Below are 12609 nucleotides of genomic sequence, written 5' to 3'. Positions count from 1 at the left end.
ATGAAGAGCACAGAGGAAGCTATCAAAAAATTCATTTGCATAGCTTTACTGGTCACCGACTTCCTTCTCAACACAGGTCGTGCGTCGCAAGCCATCGAGTTACTCAAAGAATGTTTAATTGTTTTAAACCATCAGGCGTTGCTTATCGATAGTTCATTGGCGAAAGATTTGATCCCTACCATCTACCTGAAGATAATTGGAGCTTACATAAAGGTGAAAGATTTCCCAAGGGTAGAAAAATACCTCAAGGAAATTCTCTTATTCCATGACTCTGATGAAACCGAAAAAAAAGGATGGCTAAGCCTTTTAACGGCAAAAACACTTCGGGCTCAAACCAAGTATATGGAAGCCAGAATATTTTATGAGTCAGCTACCAAGATCATGAAAAAAATTGGCAATACACTAGGCGAGCTACAATGTTACATGGGCCTAGGAACATTGTACCGATCTCTTGGCCAATATGACAAAGCCCAAAAATACCAGGAGAAAGCACTCGCTATCAAAATAGAAATTGGCGACAGGGATGGAGAAGCAACAAGCTACGGAAACCTAGGAATATTGTTCGAATCGCTTGGCCAATATCACAAGGCCCGAGAATATCAGGAAAAAGCACTCGCTATCAGAAGAGAAATTGGCGACAGGAATGGAGAAGCATCAAGCTACGGAAACCTAGGAACATTGTTCCAATCGCTTGGTCAATATGACAAGGCCCGAGAATATCAGGAGAAAGCACTCGCTATCAAAATAGAAATTGGCGACAGGGATGGAGAAGCAAGAAGCTATGGAAACCTAGGAACATTGTTCGAATCGCTTGGTCAATATCACAAGGCCCGAGAATATCAGGAGAAAGCACTCGCTATCAGAATAGAAATTGGCGACAGGGATGGAGAAGCATCAAGCTACGGAAACCTAGGAACATTGTTCCAATCACTTGGCCAATATCACAAGGCCCGAAAATATCAGGAGAAAGCACTCGCTATCAGAATAGAAATTGGCGACAGGGATGGAGAAGCAACAAGCTACGGAAACCTGGGAACATTGTTCCAATCGCTTGGCCAATATCACAAGGCCCGAGAATATCAGGAGAAAGCACTCGCTATCAAAATAGAAATTGGCGACAGGGATGGAGAGGCAACAAGCTACGGAAACCTAGGAACATTGTTCCAATCGCTTGGCCAATATGACAAGGCCCGAGAATATCAGGAAAAAGCACTCGCTATCAGAATAGAAATTGGCGACAAGGATGGAGAAGCAACAAGCTACGGAAACCTAGGAACATTGTTCCAATCGCTTGGCCAATATGACAAGGCCCGAGAATATCAGGAGAAAACACTCGCTATCAAAATAGAAATTGGCGACAGGGATGGAGAAGCAACAACCTACGGAAACCTAGGAACATTGTTCCAATCGCTTGGCCAATATCAGAAGGCCCGAGAATATCAGGAGAAAGCACTCGCTATCAAAATAGAAATTGGCGACAGGGATGGAGAAGCAACAAGCTACGGAAACCTAGGAACATTGTTCGAATCGCTTGGCCAATATCACAAGGCCCGAGAATATCAGGAGAAAGCACTCGCTATCAGAATAGAAATTGGCGACAGGGATGGAGAAGCAACAAGCTACGGAAACCTAGGAACATTGTTCCAATCGCGTGGTCAATATGACAAGGCCCGAGAATCTCAGGAGAAAGCACTCGCTATCAGAATAGAAATTGGCTTCAGGGATGGAGAAGCATCAAGCTACGGAAACCTAGGAACATTGTTCCAATCGCTTGGCCAATATCACAAGGCCCGAGAATATCAGGAAAAAGCACTCGCTATCAAAATAGAAATTGGCGACAGGGATGGAGAGGCAAGAGGCTACGGAAACCTAGGAACATTGTTCGAATCGCTTGGCCAATATCACAAGGCCCGAGAATATCAGGAAAAAGCACTCGCTATCAAAATAGAAATTGGCGACAGGGATGGAGAAGCAACAAGCTATGGAAACCTAGGAACATTGTTCGAATCGCTTGGCCAATATCACAAGGCCCGAGAATATCAGGAGAAAGCACTCGCTATCAGAATAGAAATTGGTGACAGGGATGGAGAAGCATCAAGCTACGGGAACCTAGGAACATTGTTCCAATCGCTTGGCCAATATCACAAGGCCCGAGAATATCAGGAGAAAGCACTCGCTATCAAAATAGAAATTGGCGACAGGGATGGAGAAGCAACAAGCTACGGAAACCTAGGAACATTGTTCCAATCGCTTGGCCAATATGACAAGGCCCGAGAATATCAGGAGAAAGCACTCGCTATCAGAATAGAAATTGGCGACAGGGATGGAGAAGCAACAAGCTACGGAAACCTAGGAACATTGTTCCAATCGCTTGGCCAATATGACAAGGCCCGAGAATATCAGGAAAAAGCACTCGCTATCAAAATAGAAATTGGCGACAGGGATGGAGAAGGAAGAGGCTACGGAAACCTAGGAACATTGTTCGAATCGCTTGGCCAATATCACAAGGCCCGAGAATATCAGGAGAAAGCACTCGCTATCAGAATAGAAATTGGCGACAGGGATGGAGAAGCATCAAGCTACGGAAACCTAGGAACATTGTTCCAATCGCTTGGCCAATATGACAATGCCCGAGAATATCAGGAGAAAGCACTCGCTATCAGAATGGAAATTGGCGACAGGGATGGAGAAGCAACAAGCTACGGAAACCTAGGAACATTGTTCCAATCGCTTGGCCAATATCACAAGGCCCGAGAATATCAGGAGAAAGCACTCGCTATCAGAATGGAAATTGGCGACAGGGATGGAGAAGCATCAAGCTACGGAAACCTAGGAACATTGTTCCAATCGCTTGATCGATATGACAAGGCCCGAGAATATCAGGAGAAAGCACTCGCTATCACAATAGAAATTGGCAACAGCGATGGAGAAGCAACAAGCTACGGAAACCTAGGAACATTGTTCCAATCGCTTGGTGAATATGACAAGGCCCGAGAATATCAGGAGAAAGCACTCGCTATCAAAATAGAAATTGGCGACAGGGATGGAGAAGCAACAAGCTACGGAAACCTGGGAACATTGTTCCAATCGCTTGGCCAATATGACAAGGCCCGAGAATATCAGGAGAAAGCACTCGCTATCAGAATAGAAATTGGCGACAGGGATGGAGAAGCAACAAGCTACGGAAACCTAGGAAGATTGTTCCATTCGCTTGGCCAATATGACAAGGCCCGAGAATATCAGGAAAAAGCACTCGCTATCAGAATAGAAATTGGCGAGAGGGATGGAAAAGCATCAAGCTACGGAAACCTAGGAAGATTGTTCCAATCGCTTGGTCAATATGACAAGGCCCGAGAATATCAGGAGAAAGCACTCGCTATCAGAATAGAAATTGGCGACAGGGATGGAGAAGCATCAAGCTACGGAAACCTAGGAACATTGTTCCAATCGCTTGGTCAATATGAAAAGGCTGAGGCGTACGCGGTGAAAGCACTACGCATTCAACAGGATATTGGCGATAGGCATGGAGAAGCAAGGACATACGGAGACCTTACAACTTTGTTTCTCTCGCTCGGTAAGTATGCAAAGGCTGACGACTATCTAAAGAAGGCAATTGGAATAAGAAGGAAAATCGGTGATAAAAGCGGAGAAGCAATAGACTACAGCCACCTCGGGATCATTTCACGTCGTTGTGGTCTGTATGACAAGGCGCAAGAATATCACGAGAAAGCTCTTGCAATTGTCCTGGAAATTGGTGAGAGACATGGAGCAGTTGCCAATTACGCACATTTAGGATTGTGTGTCCAGTCACTTGGTAACTATGACATGGCTGAAGAATACCTCAAGAAGGCTCTGCAATTAAGCAAGGACATTGGACACAACTTGAGCGAGTTTCAATGCCTTTGTGATCTGTCGAGGTTAAAGGTATCACAATTTCATCTTGGGCAAGCCTCTTCGTATCTTTTTCAAAGCATCGAGAAATTCGAAATTTTGCGAGGTTTTGTTAAAGATAACGATGAGTTTCAAATATCTCTTCTAGAAAACCACGGCGCCTTTTCCTACACCTTGTTGAGTAGGTTGCTTTCTGCCACCGCAAAGTCACAAGACGCCCTTTACGTCGAAGAGCTGAGACGGGCCAGAGGCCTGGCGAAGTTGATGGCCGATCGATACTCTGTTCAAGAACAGATCTTAGGCAATCCAAACTCTTGGCGTGGCGGCATTCAAGAGGTTATCCCAACGGAAGCAGACTGCACATGCCTGTACATTTCGGTTGGTAAAAATGATGTACGGTTTTGGATTCTCAGTGCAACGGGAGCTATTCATTTTTCAAAAGAAGAAGTGAGCCTTGAAGCCAACGTTGAGACCGGATTAGTCCCTGAGTTAGATGAGTTTTTAATAGAGAGCTTCCGCAGCCTCCCCATTTTACCCGAACAGAATTGCGAAGATCGATCTCTAGATGACACTGAACTGATGTCACTTCACTATAAGAACCGCGCAGTCCTGCGTGACTATGATGCCAAGGAGTTCAAAACAAGCCTTCACTTGTGTTACAAGATGATCATCGCCCCTGTGGCCAGTTTCCTGAAGCAGCCCGAGATTATCATTGCCCCTGATTCCTGTGTGTACCAAGTGCCATTTGCAGCCTTGGCTGACGAGGGAGGCAAGTTTCTATCAGAGAAATACAGGATTCGGATTATTCCATCATTGAAAACTCTGAAGCTTGTTCAAGACAGTCCTCCAGACTATCACATCCATGTTGGGTCACTAATAGTGGGTGACCCTAAGGTAGGAGAAGTGATTTACAAAGGAAGGCGCAGGAAAATAACACAGTTGCCTTGCGCAAGAAAGGAAGCAGACCTGATTGGAAGACTTCTTGGCGTACCGCCTTTGATTGGAGATTTCGCTACGAAGCCTGCTGTACTACAAGCGATAAATTCAGTGAGCCTGATACACATTGCTGCACATGGTGATGCCGAAAGAGGGGAGATTGCCCTTTCTCCTGAGCACCCTACCTCTGCCCCACCTTTTCCTCGAGAAGAAGATTATCTCTTGACCATGGCGGATATTTCAAGAACTCGGCTACGAGCCAAACTAGTAGTGCTTAGCTGTTGTCACAGTGCTCGTGGACAGATTAGAACCGAGGGAGTCATTGGAATCGCCCGAGCGTTCTTAGGATCCGGAGCTCGCTCAGTGTTAGCAGCACGATGGGCCCTGGATGACACAGCCACAGAGCAGTTCATGACTTGTTTCTACAAACATTTGTTCCGCGGTGAAAGTGCCAGTGAATCCCTTCACAAGGCCAGGAAGTGGATGCGAAATAACGGCTTTGACAAAGTCTCCCAATGGGCACCATTTATGCTCATGGGTGACAATGTGACATTTGATTTTGCAAATTGGCCAGTGCCCAGTGCACATCAAGAGCCTTCAGTTGATCAGTGTTAATAACTTCTGGAGCGGAATGAGCCGGACTTAAAAAAGGTTCGTAACTTTTCAATTGCTAGCCATCTGCCAAGGACAACTCGGATCGGTACATATAGGAAAGCATTTCTGTAAACAGTTCACTGGACATATAAGTTTAGCGTATGTTTAAGATTGTGGAACATTATCTTTCCGATGCTCACTGTTTTGCAGACGATACGCAGCTGTATCTGACTCGGAGTTGTAAACCACTTGGCAACACTGCTCAAGCTGATGCTATACAAGCTATGGAAAAGTGCATTGACGCAGTGAGGAAATGGATGGTTCGAGATCGGTTGATGATCAGTGATGATAAAACGGAGTTTTTGTTGGTCGGCACACGACAACAGCTTGATAAATTAGATTCGTGTTCCATTACTGTGGGCAATAATCGTATCAGTCCGAACTCATGTGTTAAAATCCTTGGATCGTGGTTTGACAACAACTTAAGCATGACTGATCATAAAAACAAGGCTTGTAATGCGGCATTCTACATTTACATAACTTGAGAAGTAGTAACAAATACCTTTCGGGAGATTCTTTAATTGCTTTGGTTCATGCTTTTATAACCAGCCGCCTTCATTATTGTAATGGTTTATTGTTTGGCTTACCAAAGGTGCAGATCGCTAAACCACAGCGTTTTCAAAATGCAGTAGCAACACTTTTTCTTGGCATCGGAAAATTTTCTAACATTACACCGGCGCTTTTTGAGCTGCACTGGCTGCCGCTTTCTTTACGTATTGACTATAAGATTTTACTTTTGACTTTTAATGTATTTATGGCCTAGCGCCAACTTATCTTAGTAATCTTATTAGTACAAAATCGAATTCATTATACAATCTTAGGTCTACTGGTAAGCTCTTATCGGACCATCCCAAGGGAAAGATGCTTACAACATTGGGAGCAAGATCATTCTCAGCAGCAGCTCCGAAACTCTGGAATGGCCTACCTATGGAGCTTCGTCAAGTAACATCACTTAACAGTTTTAAATCTCGACTTAAAGTCTATCTTTTTAAGAAGTATTTTTATAGTCTGTAACCTTGTTCATTTTATCTCACAATAATGTAATTTCGCTTTCTCTTAAACATATGATTGTAAAGTGCTATTGATCAGCATATGTAAATACGCGCCATATAAATTGGTAAATTATTATTATTATTACTCTTTATAAGAGTCTAGAAGTTAACACACTTCGAGAGCCATTTTTTGTTTAAGTCAGTAGTTCAGCAAATAACTCTAGCAAATTGTGACTAACGGGATCAGTTTGTCATGCAAAAGGAATTGCAATAATGTTTTCCAAAGGCGCTTTTATCCAATACCAGGCACGTAGCGTGGTCAATTTTTCAAGTATGCACAAGTACATGTGATCTAGAAACCTAAGTAGACTGAGCGAAAAATGCTGTTTTCTTTAGTTCCTGTTCGAAATAGTTGTATGAATAGAAGCAAAGAACAAAGCGTCTTGCCCTTATTTTGAGCAAACTTGGCGCAAACACAACGTTTTCAAAATTTTCTAGTCACTTTAAGTACGCACGTGGGTATATGCGTATAGAACGCTACGCGCCTGGATACACGAGTATTACGAAATACCAGAAAAGATTTATTGCTGCTCAACGTTTCGGAATCATCATGATTCCATTATCTAGAGACTAGTTAACTAGCATGCAACTAAGCAAAGGTACAAGATAAGCATAAATTACAATAAACGGCCTAAACAAACACCTTGGCGCGGATGGAATCTGTTTGCACGTTCAGTGTTGATTTACGCATGCGAATGTATAACGTTTCTTTCACGAGGCAATCAAATTTGCCGTTACATTTCGCATAGTTAGTAGAGGGGACTAACTATGCGAAGTCCCCTCTACTAACTATGCATTTCGTGATGATGTGAAATTACTCGATGAAGCGTTCTGGCATTCAGTCACTAGTGTGTTGGAGGTTATGATGTTAGTAAATCGAAGATGACTTTCTAGCTACTTTCTGGTGTGCCTTTCTACGCGCTCGTGTAAGTGACCACGAGTATAACCCACATACTGTCTTGCGCCCTGATGACATTTTAATTAATGCACAGCAGAAATTTAGTGTTTATGGCTTTAGACCATTCTGGCGGGAGATCATCCTTGTAGCCTGTGGTGAATAAATTAGCGAGTCACGCACAGTTGACCTTTGCGCCTTTATATGATAAAGACAATGTAACAAAGATATGAAGTCACCTCATCGTAATTTGCTCCATATGCATTTGAAAAATAGAGTATTTGTAACGAAAAAATATACCAAAATCGTCACTAAAACGTATATTTCTATATTCTTAGAATTTAATTGCGTTACACAATTTGACATGTGTTTACCGACTGAGATAACGTATCTAGAGGTCATCTCAGTCAAGTTGGTCGCGCACTCAGATGACATTTTGATTTATGCGCTACAGAAATGAGAGCATTTTAGCTTAGTGCATAACCTTTCCTTGAATAAAAGGCTTTTTGGAACAATGGGTCTTCGTTTTAGACCAGTGGGTCTTCGTTTTAGACCAGCGGGTCTTCGTTTTAGACCAGCGAGTCTTCGTTTTAGACCAGCAGGTCTTCGTTTTAGGCCAGCGGGTCTTCGTTTTAGACTACAGGGTCTTCGTTCTAGAACAGTGGGTCTTCGTTTTAGACCAGTGGGTCTTAGGTCTTAGGTCTTCGTTATTGGGTCTTCGTTTTCGACACGTCCTTAATTAGGCATCATTAAAGCTTCCACTATGCTAAAGTGTAGCTGTTTAAATGATACTGAGATAGCCTGTTTTTTGTCCTCGCTCTCCTTCTTCAAAGAGGGGGGAAGAGAGAAAGGGTGTTTGCTCTTTTAATTTTTGCAGATCATCTTGCTTTATCTTCTTTGTGGTGCATAAGTTTCATTGTAAAAATAAACCTTATACAACTCAGACCCCAAACCACATAATAGACAACTCCAAGAAAAGAGGCACCAATAAATCGTAATATTATCTTTATGACAAATAACCAGATAGTAACCAGGAGAAACCAATTTGATGATTTAGTGTAAGTTGCAGCAAAATGTTCCCAGTGGTGGATGTAGACTTTGAGCCTGAAGAGGAGCGGGGGGGCTCAGAGTTTGTGTGTGTTTACCTGCTGCAGGCTTTTCTTCCCTCTATATTTATTCTTTTACCCAAAATAAGGGGGTACTGTTGTAAAGTATGGATTTTAAGACTTCAAACTCCTTTTCTTTCCAATTGAATATACCTATTAACATTTTTTCTTCGTTTGTATTTTGATCAGGGATGGAGCAAAAAGAAGGAAAACCCATCCGTATATACGTACTCAGGAAAAGCTTTCGGTCTTTATTTCACCCCCCGAAACCCACCTAGTAGGGGAGGCCTGGGATTCTCATACCCAGTTTTTCGCGTCTGTACTTGGAACGACTCGGAGAAGAAGACCACGAACGACTCGACCGTTCTATCCTCGCCCTTACCCTAAGAATAATACCAAATGAAATTAGCTCTTAAAGAGATGTACATAACATCAGTGAGGTCCTTTTCTGTTCTTCGGTTCTCATCAGCACTACTTGCGCAGAAAAATCCGGGTAAGCTTTTATTTGTGCCCTAGAATTCCAATGGAAACCATCAAGTTAAAGAACAGTGGATCACTACCCCCCCGTGGCCTTGAGACATAGAAAAGCAAACCAGATAAGGTCACCAGTGCCGTGGAAGTGGCGATAAAAGCTGGATACAGATACATCGACAGCGCTGCGGTTTATGGCTATGAAAAGGAGGTCGGACGGGCTTTGAGGGCTTGTATCGGAAAAACGGTAAGGAATAATTTTAGTGTGCTCTCAGTGAGTCTCAGGAGAAGGGCGTAAAAGCGGACCGGGAAAGTGAAAAACTTCTTACAAAATCTGCTAAAAATTTTCGAAATTTTGACTTTTTTCCAATTAATTGAGAAAGAACGTTACGATGGAAAGAGTGACTTTGGGGAAACGGTACGGATTAGCGAAAGGTGCTTAATCACTTTCATATAATTTGATAGGCCTCCACCAGAGTGGTGACGTTTTTTACCAGTGTTCGCCCGATATCGGTTTTCTTTGTTTTTTTTTACATCGCTTCTTGCACCGCACTAAAGGAAAACATTTTTGTCGCATCACTTAAAACGCTCAGAAATAAGATTCTTCCTGAAATGGTCAAAAAGAGATAAGGGAGCAACTTCAGAATACCCATCCACCTCATTTACATGTGTCAGGAGGCTTTGAAGCGGAATGAGGCATAACACAATAGATGCTATTCTTATTTAATGACATGTAAATGAGTGACCGGGTATTCTGAAGTTTAGCCGAAATAAGTCGACTTAAGTAAAATTTACTCATGTTTACTGCTTCCCTGACAGTTCACTGGTGCATTCCAATATTCCTGGGTTCAGAAAGGTACCCTGAGGGAAGATTGTCTAGCCTGAAAACCCAATATGAAGATGCAGCTAGATCTTGAAGCCAGACTTCTCAAACTAAACCTCAGTATGCCAACTTTTAGGTCGCTAGATCCCCTTGAGAAAAGACTGGGATTAATTTTTTTCCTTGTTTTGTAGGTGAACAGGGAAGGTTTGCTCATCACTTCTAAGCTATGGAACACAAAGCACAACCATGGCGATGTGCTTTCTGCTGCAGAACAAACTCTTAGTGACTTAGGACTCAATTTTCTGGATTTGTATCTAATGCACTGGCCTGTATTGTTTAAGGATGGGGACATAAATTTTCCAAAGGATGGTGATGGAAGTATCATCTATGCAGATCATGATCCATGTGATACTTGGAAAGCGATGGAATCACTTGTGGATCATGGACTTGTTAAAGCAGTTGGTAAAAATTTATTTCATGGATTCCTAACAGACATATGTAAACCTGGAAATATCAGAAATATATGGCCATTTGACCAAGTTGTACCTCTTAAGCCTATGTATAACTGTACCCTCTCCCCCCCCCCCCCCCTGAGGAGAATGGGAATGTTCCCTCCCTTTTGTTTCTCCTTGGGGGAGGAGGGTGTAGGGTGTGGCTACACATAGGTTTGGAACTCTTGACCGGTCGCCTTGATTACAAACCATTGGGCCAACGTTTTTTCCTTGATGGAGCTTAAATAAAATTTAAATTGTTTCCCTTCTTTGTCAGTCTGCCAGTTTCTTTATATGTACATTTTTTATTTCCTTTAAGTTTGTTAAATTTTAACAGCAAACAAGTGGATGATATCCTATCTAACTGCAGAATAAAACCTGCTGTTCTACAGGTGGAATGTCATCCTTCAATCAAGCTCAGCTTATAGAACATTGCAGGAATAGGGATATTGTTGGTGTGTTTGAATATTGAACACTTAACAACTGTTCCCAAGAAAAACAGTTTATTTTGTTTTTCAAGGCAGAGTATCCAAAACATCAAAGAAAGCAACAAGGAAACAACCTAAAAAATTCATTTAAATATTATGTGTACTTGCCCATTAGTGTGCAAGGTAACTATTGTTCCTGAGGGCAACAGTTGTTCACATGTAACAGCAGTATGTTGTAGGTCAATATTTATGAGTTACAGTACACTGTTACCTCTGTTGTCTTAGATTTTACAAGAAATGTGTGACTGGAAAAAATTGTCACTGCTGGATGTTAGGTTACCCCCAATAAACCAATGGGAGCATGTGTTGCTAGCTATATAAACTATATACTAATTATTAACATAGCTCTTTCGCATTACAAAGCTTTGCTTCTATGTTCAAATCGAGCACTCTACTAGGATGAGTCATGTCGTGCAATTGTGCAAAGCTCACTAGTTTCTAGTTTGAGCACTCTGGCATGGCTTAAATGGTACCACAGATGTGGAATCATTTGGGGTGGCTTTATAGCTTCACCCCCATCGTAGAAGTAACACTGCACTGATGAGGCCGAGAAGGCCGAAACAGTACTGTCTGCAGTTATATTTAACAATTATTCGCCGAAGGCGAGGTGAATGTCGTCGAATAACCCCTGAGACGAAGTCGAGGGGATTATTCAACGATATTCACCGAACCTGAGGCGAATAATTGTTTTAGTATAATTTCAGAGCTGAACAACAAAGAAATTTCTAAAATCATAACAGTTTAGTAACATTTATTAACATTTTAGTTATATAAACCGCGCGGAGCGGTTTATACAGCGTCATATAAGGAACCGCCCGACCAATCAGATTGCTGGAAACTCTTTGTTCAACTCTGAAATTATACTAATATATATTATGATTAAATCACTACCCTACAATTTGCAATTTCTCCCTACTCATACTTTCTGTTTGTAGATTAGAATTTATTTCAGTTGATTTACTCATTTATTACTTTTTTGTCAACACAGTGACAGCATACAGTCCACTCGGATCCCCTGGCCACCTTACAGGCCAAACAGGAAGACTTGAGTCTATTACATGATCCTAAAATGGAAGAAATTGCCATTAAATATGGCAAGTCTCCTGCTCAAGTCTGTATTCGCTTTCAGATACAGTGGGGTGTCTCTGTTATACCTAAAAGTGTTACACCTGCACACATTCAAAGAAACTTTGAAGTAAGCTTGCAATATATCACGTTAATAAGGGCCATTTTTGCGCCTGCATTTGTTCATTCTACTTAGTTCTACATACACGATGAGATTTGCCTTTCTGCTTCTCTTGTTCTGCTTCTCCTGTTTAACATTAGATAGCTCAGTTGATACAGCATGTATCTTGATGAAAGGTTCACTCGTAGATCATTCTCTCTTATGGTTCGCGGACCGACCCGTTCCGAAAACGCTCGACATGTTTCATTGTGGGTTTCCGTGAACGCAGTGTACATATCTTGTATGCGTTCTGAGCGTATTATAGCACAGCAGAGTAACTGCTGATTTTGCACTGAATAAACTTCTCTTCTTCCGCCTTTACATCATGCCATATGCTTATCAGTCAAAACGTCACCCATGCGTCAGAGTGAAAACGTGGCGCATGCGTGTTAAGGACTTCACTACGATTTACGACTGAACGAAAACAAAGAACGAAGCCGAAATTTCAACTCGGGCGTCTCATTTGGAAAGCCCGAGTAACAAACTGTGGTGCTGCGTCGGTGGGAGGTATTATTAGATAAGTTGGTTTTATCAACTGACCTAGCGACGAAAATTAGCTGTTAGAGCGAATGACGAA

At 42.2% G+C, this 12609-nt stretch overlaps 1 protein-coding gene and 1 pseudogene across 2 annotated transcripts; both read left to right on the top strand.

The window, feature by feature from the left end:
- On the top strand, positions 1-8122 carry LOC148717131 (uncharacterized). The gene has a single exon (XM_088744834.1). The coding sequence runs from the start codon at positions 1-3 to the stop codon at positions 5440-5442; it is 5442 nt and encodes a 1813-aa protein (XP_088600960.1). The 3' UTR covers positions 5443-8122.
- Positions 8123-8856: 734 nt separating this feature from the next.
- Positions 8857-12571, top strand: LOC111325624 (aldo-keto reductase family 1 member A1-like; annotated as a pseudogene). The gene is made up of 4 exons (XR_015995259.1): positions 8857-9252; positions 10020-10290; positions 10638-10774; positions 11796-12571. The product of XR_015995259.1 is annotated as an aldo-keto reductase family 1 member A1-like (transcript).
- Positions 12572-12609: the final 38 nt, after the last annotated feature.

The sequence above is a fragment of the Stylophora pistillata genome, chromosome 14, assembly GCF_964205215.1.
Source record: "Stylophora pistillata chromosome 14, jaStyPist1.2, whole genome shotgun sequence".
Taxonomy (NCBI): Eukaryota; Metazoa; Cnidaria; class Anthozoa; order Scleractinia; family Pocilloporidae; genus Stylophora; species Stylophora pistillata.
The sequence above is the reverse complement of the archived record's forward strand: the minus strand, read 5'-3'. Positions and strand labels throughout refer to the sequence as shown.